This window comes from Lolium rigidum, chromosome 4, assembly GCF_022539505.1.
Source record: "Lolium rigidum isolate FL_2022 chromosome 4, APGP_CSIRO_Lrig_0.1, whole genome shotgun sequence".
Taxonomy (NCBI): domain Eukaryota; kingdom Viridiplantae; phylum Streptophyta; class Magnoliopsida; order Poales; family Poaceae; genus Lolium; species Lolium rigidum.
In genome coordinates, this window is record NC_061511.1 from 164,696,325 (window position 1) to 164,708,865 (window position 12,541).

Genomic DNA, 12,541 nt, shown 5'->3' on the forward strand with positions numbered 1-12,541 from the left:
GGCAATACCCTCGTCTTCCTGATCTACGATAATATCCTCGTCGAACGAAAGCTTTGAACTCTCAAGTGGTGCAACATAGACATATTATATATAATTCGAATAAATATAAAAATTACATATAAAAACTTTAAAACAAAGTTAAACTACTTCTTCTTCCTAGATGGCTCTGCCTCATCGTCGTGGCAGCGACGCTTCCGGCTCGTCACCTCCTCGTTGGAGGAAGTTGAGTCCTCCTTGTCGTCATCGTCCTCAGCCTCTTCTTCCTCCTCCTCCTCCTGCTCCTCCTCTTCCTCGGCATGCTCCTCGGCCTCTTCGTTCTCCTCCTCGTCGTCATCCCATTCGTCCTCGCTGGCCGGTGGGGAATCGTCGCTGCTGGACGATGCAGCTTGATCCCACCAATGGCGCCATCCAGGCTGCTTCCCCTCGATGTCCGTGTCCGATGGCCAAGAGAGATCGCTCATGGTTGACAGAGGATGGTGAGGAGAGAATAGATGAATGGCGTCGGCTGTCGAAAACCGTATATGTAGGTCTATCGACGAAGAGACCGGCGGTTGCTCTTCCGCGGAGTTCGTGCTCCATTACGGCGGTTCTCGCGTCGAGGCCACTGCGACGGTTCCCGACGAGGCGTTTGGGCTCCCCAGACCACTTCGCGGACCATTTACGGCGGTTCAACGCGTCGAGGCCACTCCGACGGTTCCCCTTCCCGGCGACTGGACCGTCGATATGCACGCGGTGGGTGAGCGTCATCAGGCGACCATGGGCTCGCCGCTGGGAAAATGGGCCTCCCCAGGGCACAAAATACATCCATCCGGCGCTAAATAGCGCCGGATTTCGGCCTGGGGAGCCCCATCGGCTGGGGATGCTCTTAAGTACTACGTACTATCTTTATCCCAAGGCTTAAGGTATATTTTTTCATAAAGTCAAACTATGTTAAGTTTAGTTAAGTTTTTATAAAAAAATCATTAACATGTCAAATATAAAATTAATATTATTACGTAGATAATGAATATATTTTCATGTGCTATCTACAAAATATCATATTTATTGATAGATTATTCTAAAATTTTGGTCAAATTTTACTTGCTTTAATTTTTTCAAAGAATATAAGCCTTAAACCTTGGGATGAAGCTACTACTTTTTAATTCCACAAGGGAAGACCGAAAACTCACTTTGTAGCTCGGGCTACACATAGAACGTTTTACAAACAAAATTAAAATAAGTATTTCTAAGTTTTAAAAAATTGTGGAAAAAATCTGGCTGTATGTAATTATGTATTCCACAATCGTGCAAAGTTTCAATCCAAAACTCATTGTAATCTAGGCTACACAAAAATAACAAATTCTGACAGTTTTGGGAATTTTGAAAATGTGTATTGTTCACTATTCCCAGCTCTATATTTTTGTTATTTTTGTATAGACCAAATCAAAAGGTAGTTCGTACTGAAATTTTACACACTTGTGATATATATCACCAACTACATGCAGATTTATGTTCAATTTTTTTAAAACTTTAAAATATGATTTTCAAATTTTGCAAAAAAAAAAGCTACATGTAGCTCGTCCTATAAAATGCTACACTCTAGTCAAGCCGGCCTTTCGACCCATGGATACGTCTGCCATGGGCACCTGACCCAAATGGGTAGGGTATGGGTCTCGATGTTCGCCCATCGAAACGACTCATGGGCAACCCGATTAGTCGTGGGTTGGGCATGGGTATCAGTCTATGCCCACGGGTTGCCCGATGGGTCACCCGATTAATATTTACTAATTAAAACAATTAAATTATTTTGTATGGTACGTGGGCTATGATACACATACATTATACATGTAGATAGTATACATCGTTTACACACAAAGCTCTTATATCCAGACACCAAACATGTGCATATTAGTACTACTTGCAGTCACAAAGCCATGAACGAGAACACATCACTCTTTGTCCTGGCAGCCCAACAATGTGCCGATGTGTTCTAAATATTTGGTTGCGTCAAACTCTCCATTTTTTGTAACCGATGGGTTGCCCGATAGGATCGGGTTGCCCGATAGGATCGGGTTGCCCGATGGGTTTGGGCATAGGTCTCATTCCTTACCCATGGGTAGGGTCGTACATGTGTGCCCGATAAGGATGATGGACATGGGTCTAGTTTAGGTTGACCCGACCAAATCCGACCCATTGCTAGCCTTACACTCTAGGGTAGATCAATTATTTAGCCATGTTGTTGTTGGATGCAAAAGATAACTAAGACAATCCGATAATCCTCCTTTTCCCCCTCCTATACTCTCCTCTTTTTCTATTGAGAGAATTAAGCAGCTCATCTGCTTTTTATCATAAGGGTATTCAGCGGGCCGGCCTATTTTGGACACATAAAAAATTTGTTTTGCTTCATTTAGATTGCGGTCTCGGGGATATTAATTTACTCTCATTTACATTAATGACATTTGGGTGGGATAGGCTAGCCAAAGTTTTTTATTTTGAACCAAATTCATCAACATGCCATAAAAAATAAAAATATTGGTTCCAAATTCTGCTAATTTATTCAATCACCAAGTGCATATGAGTACAAGCTAGGCAAGTTGCAAAAGGGGCACAAACAAAATAGGATAGATGTGGGCGATCAAGGGTCATGTTCGTGGATGATGGCTCGTTTCTTCTTGAACCATGCCCTTTACTCCGGATCCATGATGTTTAAGTCGGTGAGCAACTTGGTTGCGGCCTCCATCTTCTGGCCAATATGGACTGCTTGGTGTGGTCGCTGAAGGTGGCGGTGGTGGCCTCCTTCTCCTAGCGCCGCTTCTCTTCCATCTTGGACAGGGCCTCTTATGTCTCTGCCATCATCTTCTGTAGGGTCTCCCTCAACGCGAGGGCCTGGCCTCGCGCTTTTAGATCTACCTTGGTGGCCTTCGGGCCCCTTGGCCGATATGCAAGGGCATTTTGGACTGGGGCTTCTTCTTCGCCGTTGATGGCCACCACCACACCGGCTCTGCCATTCTTGATGTTGACCATCTATGCCGCGTAGCCTAGCTTTCATTTTGGAGGGTTCTTGACCACATGCCAACACTGGACCATGTGGTAGCCATTTCCCCACGCTGCCTTGAGCAATCTAAGGTCTGGGGCACCTGCACATACACAATTTGTTAGGGTTTTGCCAAGTCATCTACATTGCTCAAATGAAGCACGCATTAGCCTTACCACGTCCACAACGTTGAGGCCGCTCACTTTGCCCGATATGACTTGGTAGATCGCCGCGCAAAATTTGTTTTTCTCTTATTGGATGTACGCCCACCTCTTTTGGGCAGAATTCTGGTTGCGGGTACTATGAATGCGGTAGGGAGCTAGTTTCCAGCGTTCATGGAATTCTTGGGTGACATTCCTCCAATATTCTTGGCCTTTTTTCTCGTCACCGCATATAGGATCTGGGCTAATAAAGAGCCAAGAATGGCAGAGCATGATGTCCTCTTTGCTGTTGTAGTCGGTAGTCCTTTGGTTCGTAACCTTCTTCTTTCCATCGACGTGATCTCGACCCTTATTCCTATAACCGAACTCTCTACTTATGCAATTTAATTTGTGATAGCCTTCGTGCCTGATGTTATATATCTTGTTATCACATAGTAGCTTGTCTTTCTTAAGTTATTGGTACACATAGGTGAACCCTACTTTATATAGGTTTTGTGCTTAACAAATTAAACGCTAGTTATATTTCACATTTGTTAAGCCCATAACGTAAAAAATAATCGTCCATTCATCAGCCCTAGGCAACATCCGTGTCCTTTCAGAAGTCAAGAACATTCTTGTTGGCTCGGTAAAGGGAGTTATCACTCTATAATTAAAATCTGATGGTGAGAATCAATTTATTCATTTTGCTAAAACTATGAGCGTAGGATATGCTTTGAAAAACCTGAATTGGGCGAATGATATGCATGAAGAACTCAATAACTTCACCCACAAACATGTGTGGTCTCTAGTTGAGAGACCTAGTGGAAGTGCAATAATATCACGAAAACAAAAAAGATCTTTACAAAACAAGCAAGATAAAGATGAAGATGTTGTGAGAAACAACGCAAGATCGATGACACAAACATTCACATAAGTCAGATGTCTAGACAATAGTGAGACTTAAGTTCACGCTAATGCCCATCTTGAGGCCATTCACATCTTACTTCCTTATGTTTGACATCGTGATTTCAAACTCTATCAAATGGGTTTGAGGGAGCTAGAGATTCAGAACATGCCCATATGGCTTACTGCTAGATGATAAAATCGGAAAAAGAAACCAAAATATCTTAACGCTTATTCTAAATAATGAAGGCATGGAAAGTTCTTCGGTTGATGGACTTAGTTGATTGATGTCATAAGAAACTTCCTCGTATAGTGATAACAAGAGTTTACCCTAAAATAGTGAAGGATAGAACAACCCATGTTGTATGTGTTTGACTTCAACACAAAACCCTTCCATGTATGCAAAGAACCCTACACACATATTTCGATTCAACATGCTTTTTTCAATGATACGTCGATGGATAGATATATCAGTTTCATAGAAGAAAGGCCAAGAGGCCACCTTACAATGCGCTATGGCACAAACACCATGAACGCAACTAAGGCTCCACAAGGGCAGCGCACACACACACGCACGCACGCGCACACAGACACACAATAGCCAAGTACTCCTGAATACTCCACATGTCCACTAGGGCAAGGCAACCTTGAAACAACCCTATCATACGCTAGAGATCTATGCGGCGAAAATCCGCCTAACCACCATAGTCGCCGATGGTGTGGCCCCCACAAATCCTTCCATAGCTTGGAGTCATCAACTAGTTTAAGCCATAGTTACCTAACCTGCAATGCCATGTTCATAAGACCCAAGTTAGGTATGCCAAGCCCACCCTACTCCTTAGGCATGCACACCTTACCCCATGCCAGTACACGTACAATAGCCTCCCTTCACATCAGTGGCGGATCCAGAATTTTACGCTAGGGTGGGGCAACTAGTTGTAAATTTTTAATGCTAAAAGTATAACATGGCAAAGCACATTTGTAAAATGCTATCATAAAAACTGCAAATCTACATTTGGATCTCCAACTAGATTGAAATATTTAATAAATATTCATACTCACTGATCACTAATGAAACGTTGGCGTTGAAATATTGCAATGCAAAAAAAGTTATGGCAAAGCACCTGAAATTTATGTGTACGAACTGCACACAAAATTCAGAATAAAATTGAAAGATGCAAAGGATCTAGCACCTCTAGATGCAAGGGGCATGGAAGGGAAACTGCTGCCGTTTGGGCGATCGCGCCCATACGCAGTTGTGGCTTCTGGCTGCAGCCCCGCCGGCAGAAGGCCGCTGTAATCAGCCACCGCCTCGCCAGCCATCCCCTAAGCTGGGGCGGGATGTGTTATCCATTTGGACTTTTGTGATCGAGAACAGACAGCTTTGTTTTTGCTGCTGGGTTGAGCCTAAATGGCAGAATCGTAGCACTAATATGTACGATATGGGCCTAATTCTTAGGGTGGGGCTGGCCCCACCCTTCCACCCTGCTGGATACGCCCCTGCTTCACATCCTTAATCCACAAATGATCTTCTCAATCTCAACTAAGGTATTGATCGGGACATCATGGCAAATATGGACATTGCGGAGAGTGTCGCGCAGATGAGCTGGAGGCGGTCTCCTTGATAGAGCAGCAAGGCTTTCCAGCATGGTAACTTGTTTGCCACTGTGACCACCCGGTCCTGCAACTAGGCAACAGCCAACTTCCTCAGATCGAGGGGCCGCCCATGGTACCTCAAAGGGAAGGCCACCATAGGATACCATACCACAAGTACTTCATTTGTCTTGGTGCAGCGGATCAGGTTTGTTGGGCATTCGTCAAGGTGCGGAGGCCTAACGATACACCAAAGTCATTGAGATTATCGCGGATAAGATCCGGATATCCATCACCATGGGACGCATGAAAGTCAGCACATCGTCCGCCTAGATGGAGGTGCGGTGGTGCAACCCCGATGCTACTAGGCGAGTAAGCAGCCCCTCTCTCGTGGTCTTCTCAATCATCAAATGCAGGACCTTCATGATTAAAATAAACAATTGCGGGGAGAAGGGGTTCCTTTATCAAAGTCCAAGCCTATTGGTCACCCGAAAACCCAAGGAGCCATTCAGCGGTATACGCGCCGACCCGTGGAGAGCAGCGCATATATGCATGCAAGTAGCCATTCTCCAAAGCCAATCTTCCTCAAGACCACGATGAGAAAAGCCCAATCCACCGTGTTGAACTCGATTGAACATGCTGAAAAACACGCGGAGATCTGCCATCTATTCCTTCGTTCATGAAGCTCGCAGGCGCGCCGTTCGTAGGTATTTCATCGCTGTGCGCTCAACGAGAGATATCATGACGCACTAGTGTTGCGGCGAGACACAGGATCTCACCATGATGACCTGAGCAGCAGCAGCAGCAGCAGCTGATCAGTATTCAGTAGTGGCACATCTACTCGTAATGAAGGGCTGATCTGGTCGGTGGGAGGCGGCAAAGGCACAGCAAGTTCTCGCACTCGCACATCCGCTGCGCGCATCATTGCTCCAGATTTACTCCGCCCGTCAGAGAAACATGCATCGACGATCTCTGTCTACCTCTCCAGGATTCAGGGTAGCACTGAAGGAGACTTGACAAGGCCAAGCCAGGTAGCAGTCAAAGTGGTATGAACTCTTTGACGTACCTACATGTCTACTGGTACGTGCGTACAATGCCATGTACTGGGGTCTGCAAGGAGCACAGGCAAATTATATATGCCCAATTATACCCGTCCAGAGATATACGGCCATCTGCTACAGGTCGTGCAGGCACAGTAGAACTTCAGTGCGATGCAGCATAACGAGAGCAGGCGAGGATGAATAACTGGCATGGGCTCCAGGAATCGATGATGGATCATACTACTCCCTCCGATTCATATTAATTGACTTCAATATGAATGTATCTAGAATTAAAATATGTCTAGATACATCCATATTAGAGTCAATTAATATGAACCGGAGGGAGTAGTAGATAACACAAGCGCTGGTGTAGTGTATTATACTCTTCAGATGAAGTTCAGACTGCTTGACCTGACCACATGGTCGTGATCTGCAGTAATTAGCCAGTCAGATATGCAGCACTGCATCTCATCCCAATCCTCTAAATATTTAAGCGAAAGACTAATAATTCCTGTTGCTCCAGGTCTCTTCCTGCACTCCCGGTAGATTGGCACGTCCCTTCTCAGAGTGACAACAGCAACGAGAAGAAAAATAAGAAGGCAGTTGCTGTTAGTGCCACTAGTGACGGTTAACACGTAGGCGTTTACCATAAGAGCAAAGTCATATTATCCTATCCATTTGTCCAGGGTTCCTATATCCTTGTCTGCCCAATGATTCACACAGAGGGTGGTCCGGCGAGCGGCGAGACATGCTGCCGAGTGTTAGCTGCAGTGAGCTGGATTCAGTTGCCTCAACAAGAGACACCATAACATGTCATGCTACACACCATGATCCCTCGTCAAGATCCAAGAGCTAGGGGGTGAAATCTTTGCGGGGATATACTTTTGTTGGGCCTACGTGTTACCTAGTAGTAGCATGAACATGGATGAGACGACATAAGGTTGAAACAAACATGAAAAACAAGTACTCCTACCAACATAGGAGGTGGTACAGACAAGACAGCAAATTATACAACAACCTAGAAACTCTATTATATCATGCTACTTGGAATCAGTGTGATGTGTGGTTGACAGGATCAGGGTATCGACGAAAACGACACTGCAACATATATGCAGCAAAAGTGCAAACCAGCGGGGGCAAGATCACCTGAAGAGAACTATACCAAGAATGCCTACTAGTTCTACATACTCCTGACAGGAGAGCCTAGAACACTAGCTAGAGAAATAATTTGGCAAGGGATTTATACGGACAAGCAGCAGCTAGCAAAGGGACCAAGAACGAAGCCAACCCTGCAGAAAAACGTCAGTTTCCTGTAAAACCCAGACCACGAGCCCGAAAACTTTGCGCTTGCACTCTGAAGATGTTGCCAACTTCCTCTTATATCCTACCTGACAAAACAGACCATACGGCTTCCTAATCATCTGAGGGCGGCGACAAATTCTGCCTGGCAATGCCAAAAGGAGAAGCGAACACGAGAGATGTGCGACAAGAAAGCTTTAAACCTAGGGCGACAAATCTCTGCGCCGGAAAAGATGTCCGCGCCACAGAAAGATGAAATTTCAGAGCTGAATTCGTACATGGTACAATGCAGAGAAAGAGGGGGAGAAAGAGATGTTTGAATGGATGGTAATAAAGCAGGGAGAAGCAAAAAAAAACATTTCTATACCATTTCATCAAGATTCAAAGCGGAGAAGAAGAAGAAAAGAAGCAATCTTTTACAGTTTTACACACGGGCCTGGTCTCCAATCTCTGTTAATCCTACGTACTGCCGGAGTGTGGCAATGGCTAGAACCTGCCGCCTCCGGAATGTTAAACGAGAGGCAAAAAAGATGAGAGGATGGTGATTTTTAAGTACGGGTGGACGGGGATCAACGGGTGGTTAACTGGCGCGCCGCCCTGCGGATACTAGACCTTGTAGATGATGAGGAAGCAGGGGAGCACGGCGCGGCTGTCGAGCACGACGAGCTCGCCGTCGCCCATGTCCACGGAGTCGTAGTCCGAGGAGCGGTGGTGGCGGCCGTGCTGGTCCTGGCCGTGCGCAGGCCGGACGCGCCCGGCGATGACCCGACACACCAGCATGGCCCTGCGGCCCGCGCCGGGCGACGGCGAAAACGACGCGGCGGCCCTGGCGTGTGCGGTGCCGCTGCAGGCGAAGGTGCGCACCGCGGAGCTGCAGGGGCCGAGCTGGCAGGTGGCGACGCCGGCGCCGAAGACGGCGCCGGCGGCCGGGCGGCACTGGAAGCGCATCATCTCGTTGCCGTCGGCGCCGCACCGCGCCGCGGCGCCGTGCGCGCGGGCGGCCGCCCTGGCGTCCTCGAACCGCGCCACCGCCCTGGCCGCGCTGTGCACCCGGAACATCGCCTCCACCTCCGGCGGCGCCTGCGCGGGGCCCCAGCCGGAGGAGAAGATGAGCTCCACCACCTGGCGCGACGAGTGGCCCTCCGGCAGCTCCGCCATCGTCAGGAACGCCGTGGGCGCCGGGGCGGCCGGCGAGGGGGACGGCATGAACGCCTGCTTCGGCTTCTTCCTGGCCCGCGGCCTCGCGTCCTGCTGCCGCCTCTCCCGCTCGTCCAGCCCGCCCCTCCGCCTCTCCCGCCGCGGCGGCTTCTCATGCTTCGAGCTGGCGTGCCGCGCGGGAGGCGCCACCGAGTCCCTCACGTCCTCCGCGGCGGCGCACGAGACGGGGAAGGTCTGCGTCATCTTCTTGCTCGGCGTTGGGGACGGCGCGACGACGGCGTCCGCCACGCCGTAGGATCTGCAGCTCAGGGACCGCACCCACGCCGTCGCCATTGTGACGGCCACCGCAGACGAGCACGGAGCAGAGCTCAGGGGAAACGGCGGCGCGCTGTTGCTCGGGGATTGCGCTCGGTGGTGGTGGTGGTGGATGGGCGGGTGGTGACTGGTGTGGTGGTGGTGGCCGCGCGGCTGGCTGGCTTGGCTCCGGGCGTTATTATGGCGGGCCGATTTATTCATTCGCCACCGTGGGGCGCTGTGTCAGTGACATCACACCTGCCTCCCACCTCCACCGGCTCACTCTACCCATACCTATCTACACTCACCGACATGTGGCCCCCATGAACACAGGGACCCAACGTCAGCGAGCGGTCAAAACGTTTGGCGGCTCCAGACGATCAGCTGATCTACAGACAATGGCTGTTGTACTACCGTACTTTTTATCCTTTTGAAATCGACGTACTTGTAAAAATAGTTAATTAAAACAGGTACTACTACAGCACTTTGCGCTGGTCTTTCGAGCTGTGCTCTGCGTTCGATTTGCTTTGGTTTGGATTCGTGTTTTAAAATTTTATCTTGACTGGATTTGTGGTGTTGGGTGACCGCCTGAGACCGGGCCCAGATGAACTCAAGGGTGGGAGTGATCATTTGCAATTGGATTTTCTGCCCCTTTTTTCTTCACTTCTTTTGCTGGAGCCGTGGCCGGTGGTGCGTGCCGCTTGCTTCTTCTCTTTTTGTAATTGGCCATGGAGTGGAGTCCAGTTCTTTCGTGGAGCTCCGGGTGGCACGCGCTTGTCTCGTTTGGTTTGTGCCTCTGGTATATGGGTATCTACGAAAGAAGCTTTCCTTTTGGCGGAAAACCAAAACTGATCATGGGTGCATATGCACCTGGTATGTATAAAATATATTTTAAAAAGTAAAAAAATTTAGAAAAAAATTTAGCATGTAGAGGGGCATGTTCTATGTGTACACGTAAAGTTTCACGTAGAACCAACAATTTTTATACTCTGTGTAAAAAAGACAAATAATGCCTCGAGAAATAGACTATTTTAACACCAAAAATTTGTCTTTTTAGTACAGGGCACAAAACATATCGGTTTTTGCTGAAACAACTTTGTGAACATGTAACATGTCAAGGTATACACGAGGCATTTTTATTTTTATTTTTTTAACGTTTAGAAATATATTTAATATGTATTTCAAATAAAGGGTGCATATGCACCCGGGTTCAGAAACACCATGTCCCCCTTTTGGCTATTTCTTTTTGTTGACTGGCTTCCCTCTGTTTCGTAGGCCATCTTTAAGGTGGCCGCCAATTTCGTGCTCTTGTTTTTAATGGGTGGTCACCCATTTTCTAGGGACGCCTTTGGTAGTATTGGTTGATTTCTTGCACCACTGCGTTAGGGAGAAGAACTTTTTTGCACGTTTTAGACGGATCACGGATCAGAAAAGAACTCTCATTTGGTCACATGCGCATAGTTCACGAGACAATACAACACGACATGTGTCCAGACACCATAGTTCCACGACCATAATTCACGAGATGACACGACACTTGTTCAGACACCATAGTTCAGACACGACACCATTAGATAGTAGAAACGACATAGTAGCAACGAGACAATACCACTAATGGTTCAGACTTCTTCTTCGAAGACGACACACGTGTTGGCATCGCCATAGTCCGGGCACATGCTCATCACCTTAGTACATGTGTGGTCGAAGATGACTAAACTGTACTCAAGACTAGACACCTTTTTGAAGGTGAGGAACTGGTCTATCTTGAGCTGATGGGCGATAGCAAAGCGTCGTCCACACTGGTCGATGAATGCGTCATTACCTTCTCTCCTTGTAGTCATCCTCCAGCTGCAGCCAGTGTTGGTGCGGATGATGATGTTCGAAGGGATGGGTCCGAACCACTTGAAGAACTTGTGAGGGATTAGGAGCTGGCCAAAGTTAGGCTTGAATATGATCCGGACGAAGTGGTCCGACCCTACCTCGTCGTGGAAGTGGCCGATGTTAGCCTTCCTTCCCCGACGCTTCTTCGACGGTCCCTCGTCGGGAACCTCAGCAGGTGCTCCAAGCATGATTTTCTCAGTCTGCACGAAGAACACATGTCATTAGAGGTGTGGCTGCTCACAAGTATAGATGAAAACATGCATGGAAAACATCAGTGCAGCCTCATACATTGGCTCACATGGCAGCTCAAGGGAACGTTGTGGTGACCTTGCATACCACTTCATGTTGTAGTATACCAGTCGTTGATATAACATTCACGAAGTACCAATCCGCAAATATTACATCCCTCAGAGTAGTACAACAGAACATAGCTGGTCCATAACCCATTCATTTATTATTACAAACCATATGTACATATCATCACGGAGTTCCTCCTGGGTCCAGAGAGGAATACTCCTGGGTTCGAGGTGAACCCAGCTTAGCTTATAATATAGAAGTTTTAGCAGGTTATACATTTATTCTCCTCGAGCAGGTAAGTACTAAGTGTTCCTACTGCTCAGTTACTACTACTCCATGATCCTAGGCTTGTTCTCCTTCGGAACCGTTCCCGGCTCCGTAGACTATGAGATAGTCTACACCTTCTACACCTCCGGAGAGGTCTGGCTCTTCATAGCAGATTTCTTCTGCTCCTTCTTGGTTGTCGATGTCCTCCTCAAGACGATTCAGGCAATCTAAGCAGGGGATTTAAGAGTGGTATGAGTACGAGCGTACTCAACAAGTTCATATTAGGAAAGAGGTGTTTAATGCACTAGCTACGATACTAGACCAGAAAGTCTAATACCAATGCACGTTTTAATAACCATTTCTTAAAAAGATTGCTTTTATTAAGAAGAACTATGTCCGTCAGCTTTCACCGGTTTACTAGAACTTCATGGAGTTCCTTTCCGGCAGCGTTCGCAGTTCCAAAAACCCGGAACAGGGAGTGACAGGTCACGATTCATTAGACTCTGCGGAGGTGTGCTGCTTTACCCATAAGAGATCTTAACCATGGTGCCAACCGGGAAGCTTTCCCGTCCACACTTCCTTTGGTGTGAGGCCCGGGATAAGGTCTTAGCCAATTATACTCCTCCGCTACCTCGCACACCCACCCTTTGTTGCAA

The 12,541-nt window shown here is 47.6% G+C and overlaps 1 protein-coding gene across 1 annotated transcript; it reads right to left on the reverse strand.

Annotated features, from left to right (window-relative positions):
• Positions 1-8,331: 8,331 nt before the first annotated feature.
• On the reverse strand, positions 8,332-9,479 carry LOC124705535. The gene has a single exon (XM_047237237.1). The coding sequence runs from the start codon at positions 9,477-9,479 to the stop codon at positions 8,595-8,597; it is 885 nt and encodes a 294-aa protein (XP_047093193.1). The 3' UTR covers positions 8,332-8,594.
• Positions 9,480-12,541: the final 3,062 nt, after the last annotated feature.

Coding starts and splice junctions, on each gene's coding strand:
- LOC124705535 (XM_047237237.1), bottom strand. CDS start 9,479: ATGGCGACGGCGTGGGTGCGGTCCCTGAGCTGCAGATCCTACGGCGTG.